This window comes from Myxocyprinus asiaticus, chromosome 41 (assembly GCF_019703515.2).
Source record: "Myxocyprinus asiaticus isolate MX2 ecotype Aquarium Trade chromosome 41, UBuf_Myxa_2, whole genome shotgun sequence".
In the NCBI taxonomy this organism is placed as follows: Eukaryota; Metazoa; Chordata; class Actinopteri; order Cypriniformes; family Catostomidae; genus Myxocyprinus; species Myxocyprinus asiaticus.
In genome coordinates, this window is record NC_059384.1 from 12,507,653 (window position 1) to 12,528,788 (window position 21,136).

A 21,136-nucleotide genomic window follows, 5' to 3' on the forward strand; every position below is an offset into this window, starting at 1 on the left:
CGCTGACTGATCTCACTAAAAAGGGGGCACCAGATCCGGTCAGTGCACAGAGCCGTGTCAGCAGGCGTTCACAAGGGATACTTCGGACAGCGGGTTTGGGGCTGTATTATCCCAGGTAGTGGAGGGGGAGGAGCGCCCCGTGCTGTACGTAAGTCGGAAGCTCTCGGTGAGAGAGACGAAATACAGCATGATAGAGAAGGAGTGCCTGGCCATCAAATAGGCAGTCCTCACCCTCTGGTACTACCTGCTTGGGAGGGCCTTCACCCTTTGTTCGGACCACGCCCCACTCAAATGGCTCCATCACATGAAGGATGCCAACACGTGGATCACCCGTTGGTATCTGGCTTTCCAGCCTTTTAAATTCGAGGTGATCCACAGGCCGGGGGCGCAGATGGCTGTGGTGGATTTCCTCTCTAGAAATGGGGGGTAGAGACGCAGGCCGGATGGCTCCCCGACCTGAGTCAGGCGATGGGGGTATATGGTGATGTGGGTGTGGCCGAGTGATGTCTGTGGAGAGTGAGGCCGGGAGAGGAAGAATGGTAAGGTCTGATGCCTGTGGGGAAATTATCTCTAACAGCTGCTGTTCTGTGTTTCAGTAACAGCTGGAGAGGGATAAAAAGGGTGTCCAGACTGCCGGAGGGGAGAGAGAGAGAGATGCACAAGGCTTACTGTGTGTTCATTAATTTTATGTTGTGCTGAAAAGCAGTTTGTTGGTTGATGCTGAAAAGTGTAGAAATAAAAATCGCACTGGACTGTTCACCTGGCTCCCGCTTCCTCCTTCAGAGAGAGTTAAACCTTGCCACACATACCAAACCCGTATGACTTTGTTTCCTCCGTGTAACACAAAAGGAGATGCTAGGCAGAATGTTACAGACTGACACCCTCAGTCACCATTCACTTGAAAAGTGACCAAAGCGAACAATTGCCTTTTCTGTTTCACGGATGAAAATGTAATACAGGGTTTGGATGAAACAATGTAAGGGTGAGTAAATGATAGAACTGTGGCTTAACTATTCTATTAAGTTAACTTTTGGGCTCCATTAACAGTCTAGAATTCATTTAAATGAAGCTAAATATAATATTTTTTTAATAAAATTTGTTTTATAAGGGGGTTGTTGCAGCTTGTCTTTAAAATTTAAACAGACTCTAGACAAAAACCACACTGTTTTGGTTAAAAAGCGGTAAACAAGTTACATAATCAAAACTCTATCATCACCAAACACTTAAAACGTATAGTTGAACTGGCAAATGCGTGATGGTCTACCTGTATACCTAATAGTGCTGTTGTCATGGTAATGTATTAAAACCAGGCCCCTAGGGGCCAAAGTACAGTTGGAGATCATACATAGTAGTCCGAACACTGAAACTTGAGCAAAATGGATAGTGACCAATAAGTACATACATACACAAACACTTTTACATGTTTTTGACCAAAGGAGACATTTTAGATGGCCAACTGTGGTGTTTGTGGAGGGGACAATCACAACTCCCTTGTTTCTCTCTCTTTCTGTACAGCACACAGCTGAGAGGCTGACTTTTTTTTAAAATCACACTTCCTGCCAAAGTCTAAGACTTCTACAAAGCTAAAGTCAAACCACAGTGTTTAGCTGCAAACTTCTGCAAAACCCCATCTAACAACTGTGTGTAGACATACACTGTACACGCACACACATAGACATACACAGACTAGACAGAGGAGTCCTCTTCTTTCTGAATTGTAAAAATAAACATGCCAGCTGAAACAGTGGTTTTGCAAAGCACTATGGGAACAGCATGAAACAGAGGCCTAATAAGACTCACCTGATGAAGTAATGTGTGTGTGTGTGTGTGTGTGTGTGTGTGTGTGTTTGTGTGTGTGTGAGAGAGGAACAGAATCAGAGCTACACTACATCCCCAAGAGTATGTGACCAAGTGCACATCATTGTCTAACATGGTTATTCTATTAACGCACACTCATATCCAGCTCTGGGAAACCTGCTCTCCTTGTCACGAGAATCTCTGACTTCCTGCTCTTGAAAGCATTTACAGAGCTCTGAAAGTGTGTAAATTTGTGTGTGATCTACATTCCATATTCCCCTCCCAATCTTATGTTCAAGATGGTCAATGGTTGCTGGTTTCTACAGCGTCCCATCACTGCTCTGTTAGTACACTTACTCTTCCACTACACAAGGAGAAAAAAGTAATCATGTGCTTTGGGGAATGACAAGCATTCTCACACAACACAACAGTGTAGCATGACCTTGGTACGGTTGGTGCTACTCTTTGATCAATGCCACGGGCCGACTCATGCAGAGCGTCAGGCTGGTCAGTCCTACAAAAATGTCATGTGATTATATAAACCCGTAAAAACAGATTTCACATAACAAGGAAGTCAATTTGAAGGGCCAACAAAGTCTAACAGTGGATGTTGCAACTAGGGCTGGGCTGATACAATCAATTATCAATATATCACAATGCTTTTTATAACAATGTTCATATTTTACACTTTAACATGTCCACACTTTTATGTAATCAACCTGGTCTCATAAAATCATGTTACTATACCTAGATTGTTGCAAAATGAATTTTTATTTGATTTGTCGTAGTTTTGTCACGGTACCAAAATTTCAGTAGTCGGTACCGATACCAGTGAACTTTCACGGTTCTCGATACCAATTTCAGTACCAGAGCATAAATAAGCTAATATGACAATGTACTACTGAACACACCCTTTTAGCCTATGTAAAAAGTTACATTTTACTGTAAATAATAAATTAAAAGAAATGCATGTTTCCTTCAAGTGTTTCTCAATCAAGGATGCATTGCTAAAGTGTTTTTAAGTAGCGCCCTACTGAAATCTGTTTTATTCTTTACCAAATCATGTTTTCCTTTTTGTTGTTATTATTATTAGCATTTCCAGAACTCCATATTTTAGTTTAATTTAATTTCATCATCAAAATTGTGTCTAATCAATTCACTCTTATAACTTTTAACAAGTGAAAATAGAACTTTTCAACATGTCATTGCATTTTTTTGCCAAACTTTTATTCAACAGCAGTCTTGCTTGTGAACTATTGCTTAATTATTATTATTATTATTATTATTATTATTATTATTACAATAAATATTATATTTTACTATACAGTAGTAATATATGTGTCAAAAATTTCTTCAATTTTAGGGCTCTAGCTTATATTTTGAAATGTGCTTTTATTATGACGTGTATTTTTTGCCTGAAGCTTGACTTTCTGGATAAACAGTTCGACAGTAACTACGTTTCCATCCAAGGATTTTTTGCGAAAAGTTTTAGCGCATCAAAATAAAGCTGATAGAAACGCAAATTATTGCTAAAATTGTCGACATAATATTTTTCTGTTTAACTCTAGCGCATAAACTCTATATCGATACTTCAAATGCCGCGAAAAACTGGTTTGGAAACACTTTGTCGAGAAAATTGGCATTAACGCAAAAATGTAGTGTCACATGACAGAATTTGCCCCAATCGTTAGCCTGTGTTAATCATGAAGACAGTATACATCCTTGAAAGATGATTTATTGTACGTGATTATGGATTGATCTTAACGGCATACCTGCACAGATCCGATACTGCAAACATTACACTTCCAGGAGTCTCAATACAAATATCTCATATCATGCACATCGACAAGTGCACGGAGAAAAAATTAATGGCCACTGTTTGTGATTAATTTAATCGCAGTAGCCATCCGTTTATTTATTAAAGTTGCTTTTCCACACCATTCAAAATAATAGACGGCAGTCATGGAATTAGACCAAAATACAAAAAAACATATCATTTCTGTGCACAAAGATGTTTTAAATTAAAAATAAATACACAATACTAGGAGAAACGCTTCAGTGTGCTTTTTCCGAACACTAACATAGCCCAATTGTATAAAACTACTGTTTAGCCTACTTTTGAAGCTGCCGGCACAATTCCCTGTATTAAATAAAATAAATGACCAAACGAATAAAGCATTAAATTAAAAAAATTAATTACCAAACGAAAAAAAATATATATTTTTTAGACCTATAGACTTGCCTTTTTTTTTTCATTTTTTTTTTTTACACAAACTTAAATTAGCCTTATCCTGTTTTGTAGACAAAAAAAGTCAGCTGAATTACATTATCAGAATGTTCTACACTTTTTTCAAGACTATAAACTATCAGAACTATTTGTCCAATGAGTTCACTTTCAGAAAACGAGCTTTTGAACATTTTAAAACGTTTAAATATTTTAAATCTAACCCTCTTTACCTTGGATCACATTTGCTGGGCTTCTTCAGAAAATGTAAATTGCATTATGACATTAAATTAATTTTAGATGACAATCAAGTTCAGTTGGTCGTTAAAAGTTGCTGGATAAATATGCGGGACATAATGCAGTTGTGATGGCGATGCTTTAGATTAGATGATTGTTCAAAATAGCCTACTGAATATCTGGAATATACCATATGTAATCCCTGATATTACACCGCATCAGTTTTTCTTTAACTGCTGTGCACACAGCATATACACATCGGTGGATGGCCCTTATACTAAGACCGAAAGTTTCCCCCACTACTTGGTGCAGGTTGCCAGCTTGAACGGAGCCATAACGATTCGCTTTTGGGTCGGAACCGGTGGCAACATGCGATAGGTGCAACATCAGGACCAATATTAGAGTCCTATCAGAAGGGCAACTGCTCCCTTTTGATCGCAATTCCTCATCTTCTGATTGCTTTTATTTGTGAAATTAAAATGACAGTAAGCTGGCTAATTTCAATGAATTGTCTCAATACTCTCCCCATTTTACCAAAACTTCAGAGGAAAAAAATTACAGACATCTGTAAGGCGAATTAGTGAAAAACACGCATTTCTGTATGGAAACGGCTTCAGGGCAGATTTATTTTGCGCTAAACCAAAACTTATGCGACAAAGTGTTTTCTTTAGGCATGATGTCATCGCACACCATTTTTATCGATAAAAGGCCATTTGAATGGAAACAGGCAGAAGACGGCAAATGTAAAAAAAAATGTTTACGCATTTTCACTTTGTCGATAACAAAATAGCACAAAGTGGATGGAAACTAGGCTAGTGTTGCCAACTTAGCGACTTTGTCGCTAGATTTAGCAACATTTTGACCCCCCTTTCCGAATAAAAGAGCCATCTAGCGACTAGTGACAATTTTAACGACTTTTGTAGTCTGCTTTAGCGACATTCTTCCATATCTGGCGACACAAAAACATCAGCTCTATCGTGAATGAGGTCTCATTTTTTCTCGGTGTTCTAGCGCCCCCCTGTGTTTCAAGTAATATGACTGACCTGCATGCCATCAGGAGTAGGATCTATGTGCTTACGGATGTTCTATATATCGAATGACGAGATGAGCTTAACTTTTTTTTTTTTTTTTTTTGCAACAATCTCAACCTCAATTCACATGCATGCTCTCTGTTTAGAAAAGAAAAGTCCGCCTACAACGATAGAAGTGCATACAGAAATTATCTAGCAGGGTGAGAGAGAGAGAATTGAATGAATATGAACCCCTGATCTATAATAAGTGTAGAGATAAGTGATATGAACAGATGAGGTTACACTGTCAAAAGTCACTGTGACACAGTAACACTGGCACAAGTAATACACACTGATGGTTCAGCATCGCACAACAGATATGTAAAAAACAATAAGATATATTACATATTATCTCCAAAACAGCTCCACATGAGGCATTATAAGGCATATAGGTCCATGTTTAAAAATAATAGAAAAAAACATCCAACACTGCACCGCTGCCTACCCCTGGTTGCTATTGCTAGGATAATTTTGGACTTTGTCATTGTTCAATAATGCAGTTTAATTACATAACAAAATAAATAAATAGTAATCCCCCACTGTTTGAACGTTTGCAAGTTCAATTAGTGATAGCTAAATGATTAGTAGTTAAATACTAATTGTTTAATCATTAGTTCATAAAAAAAAACAAAAAAAAAAAAAACGTTTCTACACCTTTAAAGAATTGCCGTAGGCAATTCATTTACATATGTAAATTTGACGTCTTACGTATTAAATGACGTCATCACGTGATTTTGCAACTTTTAGCAACATTTCTGCGAGCCTTTGGTGACTTCCCATGAGAAATAGTTGGCAACACTGGTTTTTGACAAGGAGACTTTTAAGTCACATCTGAAATATCATCTCTTTACACTGGTCTTTGGGTCTGACAAATGTAATGTAGGACACAGTTTTGGAGTGTTTGTATTTTGCGTTTTAGATTACTGGTGTTTGTGTATGTGGTGTTATTACTGTGAAACACTTTGGTCAACTCTGTTGTTTTAAATGCTTTATAAATAAAGTTGAGATTAAAGTGCAAATGCAGTGATTTAATTATATAAATATATAGTTTACATGTGCTGCGTTGTTCACAGTAGATTAGTGCTCTGCTCTGTCATCTGATACAACATGTGAATGATTCTCAATATGTATGAGCGGTCAGATTTATACATTCATTCAAAGTACGCAGCTCTTCCACACTAAAATTGCAGCCTTTAGCGGTTTAATAAATCACACTAGGACATGTCACAATTTTAATTTGATTAATTGTTCTATTTCAGTGTAAGAAGTAACAGAGCACGCGCTCAAAATGAGCATTTTAAAGCAGTCGTGTGTAAGTCATACTGCGCACTGGTACCAGATTGAGTCAGTGCTCGGTACTACTGGTACTGCAGAAACACTGGTGTTGTTACATCTTTTTTTATTTTAGTATCAACTTGGTACCGATCTACCGGTACTTTTGACAACACTAATTTTTCCTGGTAAAAATGAACACTAAAAGCGCTACAACAACAACTTTTATTTACTTTCACACAAATCACGAGTAAAACGTCAGTTTATCAATTCATAACCACTTTTTGCCCTGTTCCTCACAAAATGTTATTTTATGACATCAAAAGACTTTTTGTAAAGTGTGTTGGGCCTCATGTATTCAGATAGAAGACAGGCAGGCCTAACACAGTCATAAAAACCTAACTCAGGCCCCCACATTCCAAGTCATAAATTATATATAAAAATCATGCAAAAATCAAACAAAGGGAGTCCAAAACAGACTACAAACGCACCTCAAACCATGACATCATCAGGAGTTGAAATACCTCTGAAATGCTTTCGGGATTTGCTTCCAGCAACTTTGTTTGCAGCGTGTGGACGCAGCTCTTCGCTGCGCTCAGGTGCAACCTCGTGGCACAAGGAAGTAACGTCCGAATTGAAACTGTGGCCATACAATCTCCATCTCGCTGGACGAGTTGAGATTACTCTGTGTTCAACCGAACACTCTAACGGATCCGAATGAGAGTGCCAAGCAATTCGCATCTTCATCCGTTTGCCTACAGAAGTGAAGAGATTAAAGATTTCTCTTCCATCTTCAATCAAGTCGACATTTCTGAGTTCTCCGCCAGCCCGCCGAGAATCAACAGCCGTACTGCCCGCAGACAGAGCGAGGAAACAGCCTCCCGTCATCACCCGAGCCTCAAGGAACCGGGTCAGAGTTAAAGGACGGAGGAAAACACATTCTACCTGCATCTCATGCGATTCAAGTAAGAGGTTTACGTCTGGGCAGAGATAGAATATTATAGTGTGTTATTCTTGTGTTTCAAGGTTTTTGCTTGTACAGTTTACGGACTGCCATGTCCGCTCATTATTAATACTCAGGGTATTAATTATCACAAATTTGTTTTGCTGTATTGTGGTCCAACCAAATTGGATTGTTGTGCAATTTCGCCATCGCGGGTGAGACAGCAACTGAGTTAATCCATTAACGAGTCAAATAACGCGGGACTTTTACGAGCCGTCCACCGCATCTCTGAGTGATAAACTAACAGCTGCTTTCTCTCCCACTATCGCGAAATCGGCTTTAGGGCTGTCACTTAATTCTCTCTCTCTCTCTCTCTCGTACTAACCCCACACACACCTTGTGTGTTATAGGATTATTTTGATTTCCATATCTAATCATATCACTGATTAGTTTGTAGTTGTAAGTCGGAAGTTTATTGACTGCATTGTATTAATTATTAACTGATATTACTGCATAAATAAACTTTGTTTATATTACAAAGAAGTGTTTTGGTTTGTTTTGCATACGCCTGTGTCATGCTGACGGGATGTCAGTGCTCGGATTCAAACCTTCATTCATTGTTTTTTTTTCCCGAAAATCGATATTCTTCGGATGTCGATTTTCCTAAGAAAACAATATAATATTGAGACTGTTTTACTATTTGGTTATTAGGCCCTGATTTCAGGGTGGTGCCCCGTCAATGTTAATCCTTATTAATATTCTATTGATTTTTGATAATTGATAATTATCTTTGATGACTGAATTTGAATGATCAATAAGCTAGTGTTAATTTTAATTAACGTTTCATCGATGTTAACAATTAACGATTATCTTTGATAATTGTTGATTTAAAGGATTAAAAAAAGCTAACATTGATTCTCATCAATGTTCTATTGATTTTAATTATTAATTATTGCTAATAACCAAACTTGCTCCTAAACGTAGCACACTACATTTACTGGAGCCCCATATGAGGTTTTAATGAGTTAGATTCAATTAATTAATTATTAATTAATAACTACAGAATTTTTTTTTGTTGGGGGGGGGGGGGGATTATTATTTATTTTTTTTCCTTTTTCTCCCAATTTGGAATGCCCAATTCCCAATGCACTCGGAGTCCTCGTGGTTGCATAGTGATTCGCCTCAGTCTGGGTGGCGGAGGACGAATCCCAGTTGCCTCCGTGTCTGAGACAGTCAACCCGCGCATCTTATCACGTGGCTTGTTGAGCGCGTTGCCACGGAGACATAGTTTCACGCCATCCACCGCGGCATCCGCGCTCAATTCACCATGCACCCCACCGAGAACAAACCACATTATAGCGACCACAAGGAGGTTACCCCATGTGACTCTACCCTCCCTAGCAACCGGGCCAATTTGGTTGCTTAGGAGACCTGGCTGGAGTCACTCAGCACGCCCTGGGATTCGAACTAGCGAACTCCAGGGGTGCTAGCCAGCGTATTTTACCACTGAGCTACCCAGGCCCCCAGAAATTATTATTAATTATTTCTGATAGTAACACTGATCTAAACAACCGGTAAAGCCCTACAAGTGCATACATTTTAGTGTTTGCATTACATAACCAAATACATTTAGGCTATAAACTTGTTCAGGCACGATCAAACCATGCTGAAGCTCAACTTATAGAGAGTTAAGGCCAAAACATACTCTATGCAAGTACGTGAACACAGATGCGAGTGCTTTGCCACCACATTGCCAATGTGCGGTCCGGCTGAACATGCGTTCTTATGTTACCATGGCGGGAACAAATCTCAGTACTCAAGGGGGTGACAAGAGTTACCTTCAAACGTCTGTGCCATTAAACTGGATGTGTTATTATTCAGGTAAGTTACTATAAATATAATGATTTTATCTGACTTGCTCAGCAATATTCTCTTAACTAGGGTTGCTCCGATACCATAATTATGGCTTTGATATGATACCAGCCCCTGGCACCTTGGTATCGATACTATAATCAACAAATAAAAAGCCTCAGATTTTTTATGAAATTACACAGAAAATGACTTGATTAAAAGAACTGCATAAAGTCTTACAGATACAAATTATGCAATTTCCATTAAACATTTTCTGGATTCCATGTTAAATGTTTTAATTAAATGTTACAATTAAATGGTGTTTAATCAAATATATATATATATATATTTTTTTGTATTTATTTTATTTTATTTTTTAACAAAAAAAATGAATTTTTTTTTGGGTAAAATAAAATGCTGCACAACAGAGCTTCACAGTATTAATGAAATCATTATTGAAAAAAATCGGATTACCTGACGCACAAGGCTGCTTGCGTTTGTGATACTGCTTACAGACAATAATAATAATAATAATAAAACCATTTAATACTATATAATTGTTATTATGAGTATTATTGCTACTTTTTGAATATTACATTTTTATACAGTAGTTATATTTTTCTGTCTTCAATTTCACTAATCCATTTGAATTTAGCTTTCATGTTAGCGGGACTTTTATTTTGACAGACCTTTGAGTTCTTCCTGTTTTTATGGGTTAGTTATATCAAGCTTCCCATTAAGGCTGGGATAATCCCTTCACGACTCTCGAGCTGAAATCTCCGAGCTGCACCCAAGGAGTTAATTTAAGTGTTAACAGCCGTTTATACTCTAAACACACTGCATGAAAATTAAGCACCATGAATTGCAGTCTGACACATTTCGGAATGCAACAGTGCATGAAATCGAGCTTGTGTTGGTACGTCTGCATTCAGGTACTTGAGTAGAGTATGTTTCGGCCCTTACTCCGATGCATAGAACCGAGTCGACACGAGTCGAAAGTGTCATAGAAGCACCACATGATGAGGAGGTAGCTACAGCAATTGCGTTTTCATCTCCCATTTGCTTTATCTGACACTGTCGGTTAGGTTAAGGTTAAAGGTAAAGAGGTAGGTTTTGATTATTTAAAACTTGATGGAGCATGAACTTGTTTGGGCAAAAATGTAACACTCTTTTAGCAACTCTTAATACTGCCGCGATACATGAAAGGAGCCAGTTAATATCGTTTTGCAATATCAGGCTCAGTGTAATGCTGTAAAGATCAGCACAGCCATGCTGAGCACCAGCAAAACCAGCATTCCATGTTGAAGAAGTCACACATCAAGTGCACCTAAATGTAACAATGCAATACACAAGTTAACATGTGACAAAACAGGTAGATAAATGATCAGTAATGTTAATTTAATACTTAGGTTAAAAAACAAAATTTTCTCCCTAAGAATACAAAAAAATCATGAGTAAAGACAAAGACATCTGAAGATATCCAAGTGAAAGATGTGGAATTCTCCAAAACTATGTTAAAATGGCTATTTCAGTAACGTTTCCATGTTAAGACTAGCTAAATGTGTTTAGTGGTTCTGACTGGAATTGAGTAAGAACAATGAATGACGTAAACTCAGTGCACCATCAAAACCTCCCTCTTTGGTCAAAAGGTTAAACACTCTTCAATGCAGTTACATCGGCAACTGTGTTCAGTATACAGGACTCAGTGTTTCAGGGTGGAATGCATCATTGGACACGACACAGTTTTGCAAGCTGCCGCTCTGTAGATTGCCAGTGCACTGGAGCGAGAACGGAGCACCCCATGCTGAGATAGACACACTCCCACGTGTACACAAACATACAAATACTGTAGGTAAAAATGCCAATTTCATATACACAAAGAACGTGCAAATGTATATAGACACATACACACAAAAAGAGGAAGCAATTTTGAATGATTTAGTTAGCTCAGGGACCAAGGAAACTGTAAAAGAAGAAAACGAGAGAATGAGCGCTTATGTTGCTTATGATTTAAAGAAACATTCATCCAAAAATGAAAATTCTGTCATCAATTACTCACCCTCAAGTCATTGCTTGTAAAGTATCATAAAAGTGGTCCATATGACTCATGCACTCTATTCCAAGTCTTCTGAAACTCTACGATAGCTTTGTGCTTGGAACAGGAATTGTTCTTTTGATTCTGATCCTTTCAATGAATTTGTTGATTCAGTTCACAAAAATGATCTAAATAATTCGCTTACGAATTAGACTGAGTTCTTGGAGTTCAACTGACTCAATGATTCAGTTGCAGCAGTTCTGATGTCAACAGATCCCTGTAGGCGAAGATTATCAGTTCACAACAACCAAATTTCAGTCTGCTTCTCATCCAAAGCTAACATATGACTTCAGAAGACCTGGAATATACAGCAAGAGTCATATGGACTATTTTTAAAGTCATTTTTGATGCTTGAAAATACCAATCCCCAATTATTGCCATGGCATGAAAAACAGTGACCAGAACATTTTGGAATACATCTCCTTTTGTGCTCCACAGAAGAAAATCATACTTTAGAATGAGTAAGTATATGATACATGACAAATTATTTTAACAGAATTTTCATTTTTGGGTGAACTATCCCTTTAACATAATCCCCTGATCTCCATGCAGAGAAAAGGTTATCGCAGGTTAATTAAAAACGTGATACAGAAACAATCCTTGGCAGCTGTGTCGATTTGAATCAAGAATGAGAGCTAGCTAGAACAAAAGAGAGAGAGAAATAGAGCGCAGATAGAGGAATGGCATGCATCCAGAAACGACTGAGCGTTTGTGAAGAACGGATGTCTGTTCTAAATTACATTGCTCATTTAATCACAGAAGTGTCCAAATTATCGTCCCATTATCACATCAGCTTAACAGGAAGCTAGGATGCATGCATGATTGAATAAATCTGCCAGAGAGGAAGCCACCCGTAGCAGAGCTGACCAGCCCACTAGTGTGCTCACAGTCACAACTGTTAATTCATCATCAGCAGAGATGAGATCTGATTGAGCTTTGAAAAACCTGGATTTAAGAAGCATGAGAGTGCACAGATCAACAAAACAACAGCATAAGGGTAAGATTTACTCTGTGCAGACCTCAAGCAGGAAAAACCTGTGGATGGCATCATGCTTTCTCATGTCTCTTTCTCTTAAAGATAAGCGCATATATACAATACACCATTAGATATGTACTTAAAGGTGAAGGGTTTAATATTTTCAATGTTAAAATACTTCTATTCTAACTTGATGTGCAGAGACAAACTATAAGTAAACAATTTATCTGATTCCCTTGAAAAGTGTCAACACTGTGGCACTTTCAAAACATTGCTTTATATGTTTGAGTGTCCAAGCGGCCCAATATAGCAACATTGGCTTAACCAGTGGTTGAGTTTTGGACGGGACTGTCTATTTACAGATAGGGAAAATGTTCGGGAAATTTGTTTGAAAACAGGCAATATTTTTGCAATAACGTTTAATGGTGCTAGTGGCGCAGAAATTACACAAATGGCCCAAACATAAACCAGCATGCTCGCCCATACTGACGTGACTTGTTTATTTGCACTAAATGTTAAAAGGAATAGTTCACCCAAAAATGAAAATTCTATCATCATTTACCCACCCTCATGCCATCCCAGATGTGTATGACTTTCTTTCTTCTGCTGGACACAAAGAATTTTGAAGAAAATTTCAGCTCTGTAGGTCCATACTGTGCGAGTGAATGGTGACCAAAAATTTGAAGCTCCAAAAAGCACATCAAGGCAGCATAAAAGTAATCCATACAACTCCAGTGGTTTAATCAATGTCTTCTGATGGCAGACAAATTTTACAAGATGGCGCTGCGGATGGCAGCCTCGGTGTGAAGCTCTCCAATTCTTTTGATGTTTTTGTTTGTCCTGTGTTTAGTCATTTTTTTCCAATCAGTTTTACAAGGGACAAACTGCTGAACATTCGGCAGCACATACCAGACAATCTTTTATCGGATTTGGACTATTCTGATGTTTTGCTGGACATTTTAGTTCGAGGCGCAGCTGTGTTGTTTAAGCGCGCTATGAGATGCAGGTGAGGGAAGCGAGCCGGCGCGCTGGTCAAGCTCCATCAGCACAGCTTTCGAACAGCGCTGCCGAGTATTCATCTAGTGAATCTCTGCTCTCTCCCTAACAAAACGGACTAACTACATCTCACCTGTACTAATAAGGACTTTTCAAACTTTGTTGCCTTGTGCTTCACAGAAACCTGGCTGAGTGAAACCATTCTGGACAGCGTGTTACATCTGCCAGGCTTTCAGCTGTTCAGAACAGATCGCATTGCAGAGTTAATGGGGAAGACAGAGGCAGAGGTGTACAGATGTAACAACGTTAAAGAAGATGTGCTGTCCCCCCTCCTCCCGCTACTCAATCTGCACTTAAGATTTGTGAAGAGGAGGTGTGCCGTGTCTTCCGGAAACAAAAGACAAGGAAAGCACAGGGCCCAGACAGTGTTTCACCCACTTGTCTAAAATCTTGTGCTGACCAGCTGGCCCCCATCTTCACACAGATCGTCAACAGATTACTGGAGCAGTGTGAAGTTCCTTGCTGCTTCAAATGCTCCACCATCATTCCTGTCCCAAAGAAACCCAAAATCACAGGATTAATGACTACAGACCCATCACTCTGATGTCTGTGGTCATGAAGTCATTTGAGAGACTGGTGTTGGCCCACCTGAAGGACATCACTGGACCCTTTCTAGATCCCCTTCAATTTGCGTATCGAGCTAACAGGTCTGTGGATGAAGTCAACATGGAATTGCGTCATATTCTGCAACATCTGGACAGACCAGGGACATATGCAAGGATCCTTTTTGTGGACTTCAGTATGGCTTTCAACACCATCATTACAGCTATACTCTGGACTAAATTACACCAACTCTCTGTTCCCACATCTATCTGTCAGTGGATCACCAGCTTTCTGACGGACAGGCAGCAGCTAGTGAGACAGGGGATATTCACTTCCAGCACATGTACGATCAGCAGTGGTGGTCCCCAGGGATGTGTGCTCTCCCCACTACTCTTCTCGCTGTATACCAGTGACTGCATCGCCAAGGACCCCTCTGTCAAGCTCCTGAAGTTTGAAGACAACACTACTGTCACCAGCCTCATCCAAGATGACGATGAGTCTGCATACAGAAGGGAGGATGAATGGCTGACTAACTGGTGTAGTCAAAACAACCTTGAGCTGAACATGCTCAAAACAGTGGCGATGATAGTGGTCTTTAGGAGGAACACCCCAACAATGACCCTGCTCACCATTCTAAACAGCACTGTGGCAGCAGTGGAGTCATTCAGGTTCCTGGGTACTACCATCTCACAGGACCTGAAGTGGGAGACCCACATTGACTACAATGTGAAAAAGGCACAGCAGAGGTTGTACTTCCTTTGCCAGCTGATACAGTTCTACTAAGCATTCATTGAGTCTGTCCTCTGCACTTCAATAACTGTCTGGTTTGGTTCAGCTATGAATTCGGACATCAGAAGACTACAAAGGACAGTTCGGACTGCTGAAAGGATTATTGATTGCCCCCTGCCCTCCCTTCAAGAACTGCACACTTCCAGAGTGAGGAAAAGGGCTGGAAAAAATCACTCTGGACCCCACTCACCCAGCCCACTAACTTTTTGAACTGCTGCCTTCTGGCAGGCACTTTAAAGCACTGAGCACCAGAACTTTCAGGCACAGGAACAGTTTTTCCCTCAGGCTATCCATCTCACAAATAGTTAAAACAGCCCCATTGAGCAATATTTATGTGCAATACACAGCTTAGTCTATTTATATTTATCCAACATACCCTACCTCTTCTGCCATACATTCCCTTGCATCTGTATATAACAGAATTGTGGGTGTATGTATGTATGTATGTGTATATTTTATATATATATATTACACACATATACATACATTTTATTATTGTGTATTTCTATATATACTTATATTTTCTATTCACTTTTTATTCAAAAAATATTTTTGTATTATCTCTGTCTTGTTGTATTGTTTGTGCACTGGAAGCTTCTATCAACAAGACAAATTCCTTGTATGTGTAAGCATATTTGGCAATAAAGCTCATTCTGATTCTGATTCAGAATTAATCTAATTGGTTTGGGGTGAGAAATAACCAAAACGTAACTCCTTTTTCACTATAAATATTGACATCAGCAGTCGCCTTGGCGATCATGATTTCAAGCTCAATTACACTTCCTAGCGCCATCTAGCACTCTGTGCAAGTGTCAAGCACTAGGAAATGGTTTTGGTCACCATTCACTTGCATTGTATGGACATACAGAGCTGAGATTTTCTTCTAAAAATCTTCGTTTGTGTTCTGCAAAAGAAAGAAAGTTATACACATCTGGGATGGCATTAGGGTGTGTAAATGATGAGAGAATTTATTTTTGGGTGAGTTACCCCTTTATGGTCAAAGAGCAGTTGAACCCTGAACACGGTACATGACTTATGTTAGCGTAAACACAAACAAGTCTAAATGTTCCATTCTCATTCGGGTGCTCTCAGACCACTGTGAGATGCGAGACGTGTGCTCTCTGAGCTGTTCAGGTGGAAATATGACTCACACACTGTTTTAATGATACCCCAACTCAGCAGAATCCAAACCTACAGAGAGAGCATATCAAACTGGCCCTGCGTCAGTAAGCAGGCACCATGAAACGGTGACTTTTAGAAACACTCTTTTGTCATGCACAAACTGTTAAAAATGCACTTAAATTGCACCTGCTAACTTTCTCACCATTTAACTCCCCAGTGCCATCAGAGGAAGTCAGCACTTCCCTCTACCATGAGCTGAAGACAAGGAAGTGACCCCATAAAGCTGCAGAGTCTCTCAGCGCTGTGCTCCCTGAGGGCACATACATCCATGCATGCATATAGCATTGTTTGCAGACATTTATTCACGCACTGACTTAGCATCAAATACTTAGTTTTAAAGTTCTTAAGAACGGCTTGACCTAATTTAATGCACATATTTTAATGCACTTCCTCATGACCATGCTACAACAAAGCAGCTTTAACCAGCCTAAGCTGGTTTACTGGTCTAAGGTCTGTTTACTGTTTAGAGGAGTTTGGTGTACTTTTCAACTGGTCATGTTGGTAGACCAGCACGCTAAACCAGCTAAACATAGGCTTGGCCAGGCCGTTAAATCAGCTAGACCAGCTAAAGACCACATTGGCTAGGCTGGGAGACAAAATAGACCAGCATGGACAGCTAGGCAAACCAGCTAGACCAGCTAACAACCAGCTTAGACCAGTAAATCAGCCTAGGATGGTTTAAGTTGGGGGTTTTTTAGCAAGGGAGGACAAACAGTTGTCTTTTCTTTGAATATTTCTGCTTATTATTTGGTCGCCAACCAAATTTTCACATATGTTCATACTGGCAGCATAAGTGATTTTAAACAACTTGTTGAAAACAAGTCAGTTTACAGTAAGGAATAAACAAAACAACATGTGGTGAAAGCTTTCCTGAGATAAAACATAAAATATAATAATGCATACTGAGAATTCTCCTGACCTCAAATTAAACTGAAACTGAAATGTGACTACAACACATCCCATATCACGTCTTATTCATGTCAACAAGTATGTAGTGCTACAGCACTAGCAAGCTTCCGTGGATTCCTAGCACCTAAGCTGATGACAAACTGCTGGTGAAGTTCATGGGATTCCTGGTGCAAAACACCTCTGAATGACTGGAGATACACTCTCACTCTCTCTCTCTCTCTCTCTCTCTCTCTCTCTCTCCAAATCGACACCGGCATCCTGTTCATCTCAGATCTCTTCTTTCTGCAGTACTGCAGCTCCGTGTGAACAATACCCTTCCAATAAGCACACACACACACACACACACACATACAGACACAAGCTTGCTGTCCTCTGAATGTCAGCATTCACATGGCCTGCTGAGTTCAGCTCAACATACATACTCTTGCAGACACACTAGTGCTTGGCAATCTAACAAATATTCAAAATACTTTATTTGACATTATATACGTAGAACGATTTTGCTGGTGATATAAAATGAAGCAACATTGTGAATAGCAAAGATTTTAATGCACTTTTTATTTTGTCATTTAGTTTCTGTGTCATCACATTAGTTATGTGACATTTAACATCATTCTTCCCTGTGTTCATTAAAAAACAGTGTGGAAAACATGCCTTGATTTTTATTAACAATCATTTTACTTCTTACATTAAATATTTTGAATCTACAGTACTTGGCTACAATGACTGTTTGGTTTAAATAATGGTTCCTCTGAAATTTTTTTTTTTTTTTTTTTTTTAGCTGTATTGGCCAGCCCTAACACACACACACTGAACAATAATGTTGACAGCAACTTAGTCATCTAAATAAAGACAAAGGTCCAGTATCTCCAAAAGTGAAAGGTCAAAAGGGCAAATGCTGAGGTCAGCACTTACCCTGACGAAGTTGTCGGGGAAGAGCCCCTTCCGACCGTCTAGCTCCCCCACCCACCAGCCCCCCTCATCTTTCCTGATGTTAATGATGATGTCACCGACAGCGATGGTCAACTCGTCATCGTGCTGGGCCTGGTAATCAAACTCCACAATGGCTTCCACTGAGAGTGCGAAAGAGACAGAGAGAGAGAGAGGAAAACAATTAAAGAGAGAGACAGTAGAGAAAAAGAGTATTAAGAGGTCATGGTTACCTACAGGAAGCAGGATATGCAGTTACAGTATTACTGTACAATGCTCAAACAGACCTAAACATACCACTTATTCTAGATATGTTTTGTATGAACACTTTCTGTTTTCAAGGTTTTTTTTGTGCGTCACTGATTATGAATATATCGGCATTATATTGACCAGTCCATATTTCATCATTGGCCATTGATAAACCATTATCAGTCAGATACAATGATTCAACTTATAGCCTATAATATTGAAGGGAATCTCCATGTACTCTTGTGAGCTCCTACAGAGGTGCTATTTCTGACAGGAAAGTGAAGTCTGAGGACATCACTCTTGCGTCTTCCCAGCTCTGTGACTCTGTGTGTTTGAATTCAGTTGTGTGTTTTGCAATAGGTCATAATGGATGGGGGTTACCATTAGGACGGGGATGAGAGATGGAGATAGAACATCACAATTATGTGTTTATGAGTCATCAAACCATGCCACACAAGACAAGAGCACACCACCGCCTTGCTCCAATGCAAGCGCATGCTACACACACACACATAAAAACATACAGCAGGACACTGCAAAAACATCCTTTATTACTTCCATATGACTCAAAACCTCTCTACATTGACTAGGGGTGTTTGTGTCAACAGATGTGTGCAGAAACCGTTTTGCAATTTCCCGTGGAACCTGACTACAGCAGAGAGTGGTCTCTGGATACCACCCCCTACATATGCATTGCCACTCCCTGGTCAAGGATATCAATGCCAGTTCATCAGATACTTTTCTGCAGAGATGGTACTGCAGTTTAGGCAAATATGAAATCATGGTCCACGACAGGATTAGGCAGAATCGAGAACTGGCTTTTTGGATTAATGAGTTTTGAATAAAATTTGCATTGAATTTGACTACAGGTTTAACTGGAATGATCAAAAGGAATATACTGAAGTTGTAATTCAAACAATTGAAACAGGAAATTCATTTTAAATTTTACATAATTAATTTTGACTAATTATGAATACTAGATTAGAAATATTCTCTAATCTAAATTCAATGCTGTCAGTTAACACCATCAAAAAATATTTTGCCATACATCACAACAAAATTCCCACCATATTGGTTTCTGATAACTTTATAAAAAACAAATATTGGCATCAAAATATGAATCTTTTGATTTTATACTGATGTTTGGCTCCATTTGGAAACTCAAGGATAAACGCCCTGGGAAATGAAGTGTTCTTCCAGAATGGTTCATAAAATTAAAAGTTAATATAGTGAAATATACACTCACTTAGCATTTTATTAGGAACACTATGGTCCTAATAATGTGCCCGATGTGGTCTTCTGCTGTTGTAGCCCATTCGCCTCAAGGTTTGACGTGTTGCTCATTCCGAGATGCTATTCTGCTCACTACAATTCTACAGAGTGGTTATCAGAGTTACCGTAGCCTTTCTGTCAGCTCGAACCAGTCTGGCCATTCTCCATTGACCTCTCTCATCAAAAAGGTGTTTCCATCTGCAAAACTGCCGCTCACTGGATGTTTTTTGTTTTTGGCACCATTCTGAGTAAACTCTAGAGACTGTTGTGTGTGAAAATCCCAGGAGCTCAGCAGTTACAGAAATATTCAAACCAGCCCGTCTGGCACCAACAATCATGCTATGGTTGAAATCACTGAGATCACATTTTTTCCCCATTCTGTTGGTTGATGTGAACATTAACTGAAGCTCCTGACCAGTATCTGCTTGAATTTATGCATTGCACTGCTGTCACATGATTGGCTGATTAGATAATCGCATGAATATGAAGGTGCACAGGTGTTCCTTATAAAGTGCTAGGTGAGTGTATATCAAGTAAATTTCTATAAGTGGCATTTCAAAGACTGATTATTAATATCATCTAAAGTTTTTGGAAATACTCCCAATTACCCATTTGTTATTTGTATGATAGCAAGTTTATGGATAACAGATGGGTAATGGGTAAGACTGGAAAAGTGAAATATACCATTAAAAACTACACTTTCACTTATAGAATTATATGACCTGTCGCACAATCCTGGTCCACAGACACACTTTAAAGTTCATCAGTTGACCCTTAAGCCTTGTAAAACATTCTGGAAAGTGCTGAGCTGTGCAGGGAGGAAAGCATGAGGTTGTATAACTGAAATCGGTCAGCCCACAGTCATAACAAACACAAAAGTATCCAACAATGCTTCCAAACATCTGGTGAAATGCACTAACACATACGCCTACACACACACACAGATAAAAACATCTACAGACACAAACCCACGCATACTCTATAAATGCATACTGTTATGGAGCTTCAAAAGTCTATTCATCATCTCGAATGGCTGATCAGGCCCAGCCAGGCACAATCTTCAGACTGTTTTTGCATTTCCTGCATTGATTAAATGGAGTTGAGTGTACAACATGTTGAAAATATAATCAAATTAGCAAAAAATACAGTGTAGTTCAAAATTCTGAGTTTTGTGAGAATTGTTATTTAATTTTTTTTATTACAAATTATATTATGAAAATTGAAATCTAGGATGAACTTCAAAATGTCTTAGTATTTGTTAAGTCCCCCTTTTGCTGTAATGACAGCAGGCACTCGAGCTGCATTGACTCCACAAGTTACTGCAAAAGATGGTGAATCATGTTTTTGAGAACGTTCCAAAGAGCATCTTGTTTGCTTCGAAGGAAGCAAGGAAATCTCACCTTCCATACCAAATGGTAAATATGGTCAATGTCATAAATATTCTAATTTGATTAGTTGCCTAGAAACAGTGCAGAATCCAAAATATTTCTCTCCATTTTACTTCATAGTGTATCTTTGCTTTACATTTATCAAAATCCTAGAACTTTCAATTTACTTCCAGGTTTAAATTAGATCTTGAATACCAGATTTTCAATGTGTACTCAGACTTTTGAACCCCATTGTATAAAAGCTAATACAATAATGCGCAATTGGTAAATATTTGCATAAATCAGCAGAGCTTCAAGCAGAGTTCTGGGGGCGTAGATTCCATGTTAGGCTACTGATCACCTAGGGCCCTTCC

The 21,136-nt window shown here is 39.0% G+C and overlaps 1 protein-coding gene across 6 annotated transcripts in view; it reads right to left on the reverse strand.

Annotated features, from left to right (window-relative positions):
* LOC127431616 (SH3 domain-containing kinase-binding protein 1-like) overlaps positions 1 to 21,136 on the reverse strand; it is a 76,074-nt gene that overhangs the window by 41,277 nt on the left and 13,661 nt on the right. For 5 of the 6 annotated variants that reach the window (XM_051682132.1, XM_051682130.1, XM_051682128.1 and 2 more), the window contains one exon: positions 17,860 to 18,017. In XM_051682132.1, the coding sequence (XP_051538092.1) occupies positions 17,860 to 18,017 (158 nt within the window). Of the gene's footprint in view, positions 1 to 16,177; positions 16,199 to 17,859; positions 18,018 to 21,136 lie in introns of those variants that run through there. The other variant, XM_051682133.1, reaches the window with a different exon arrangement.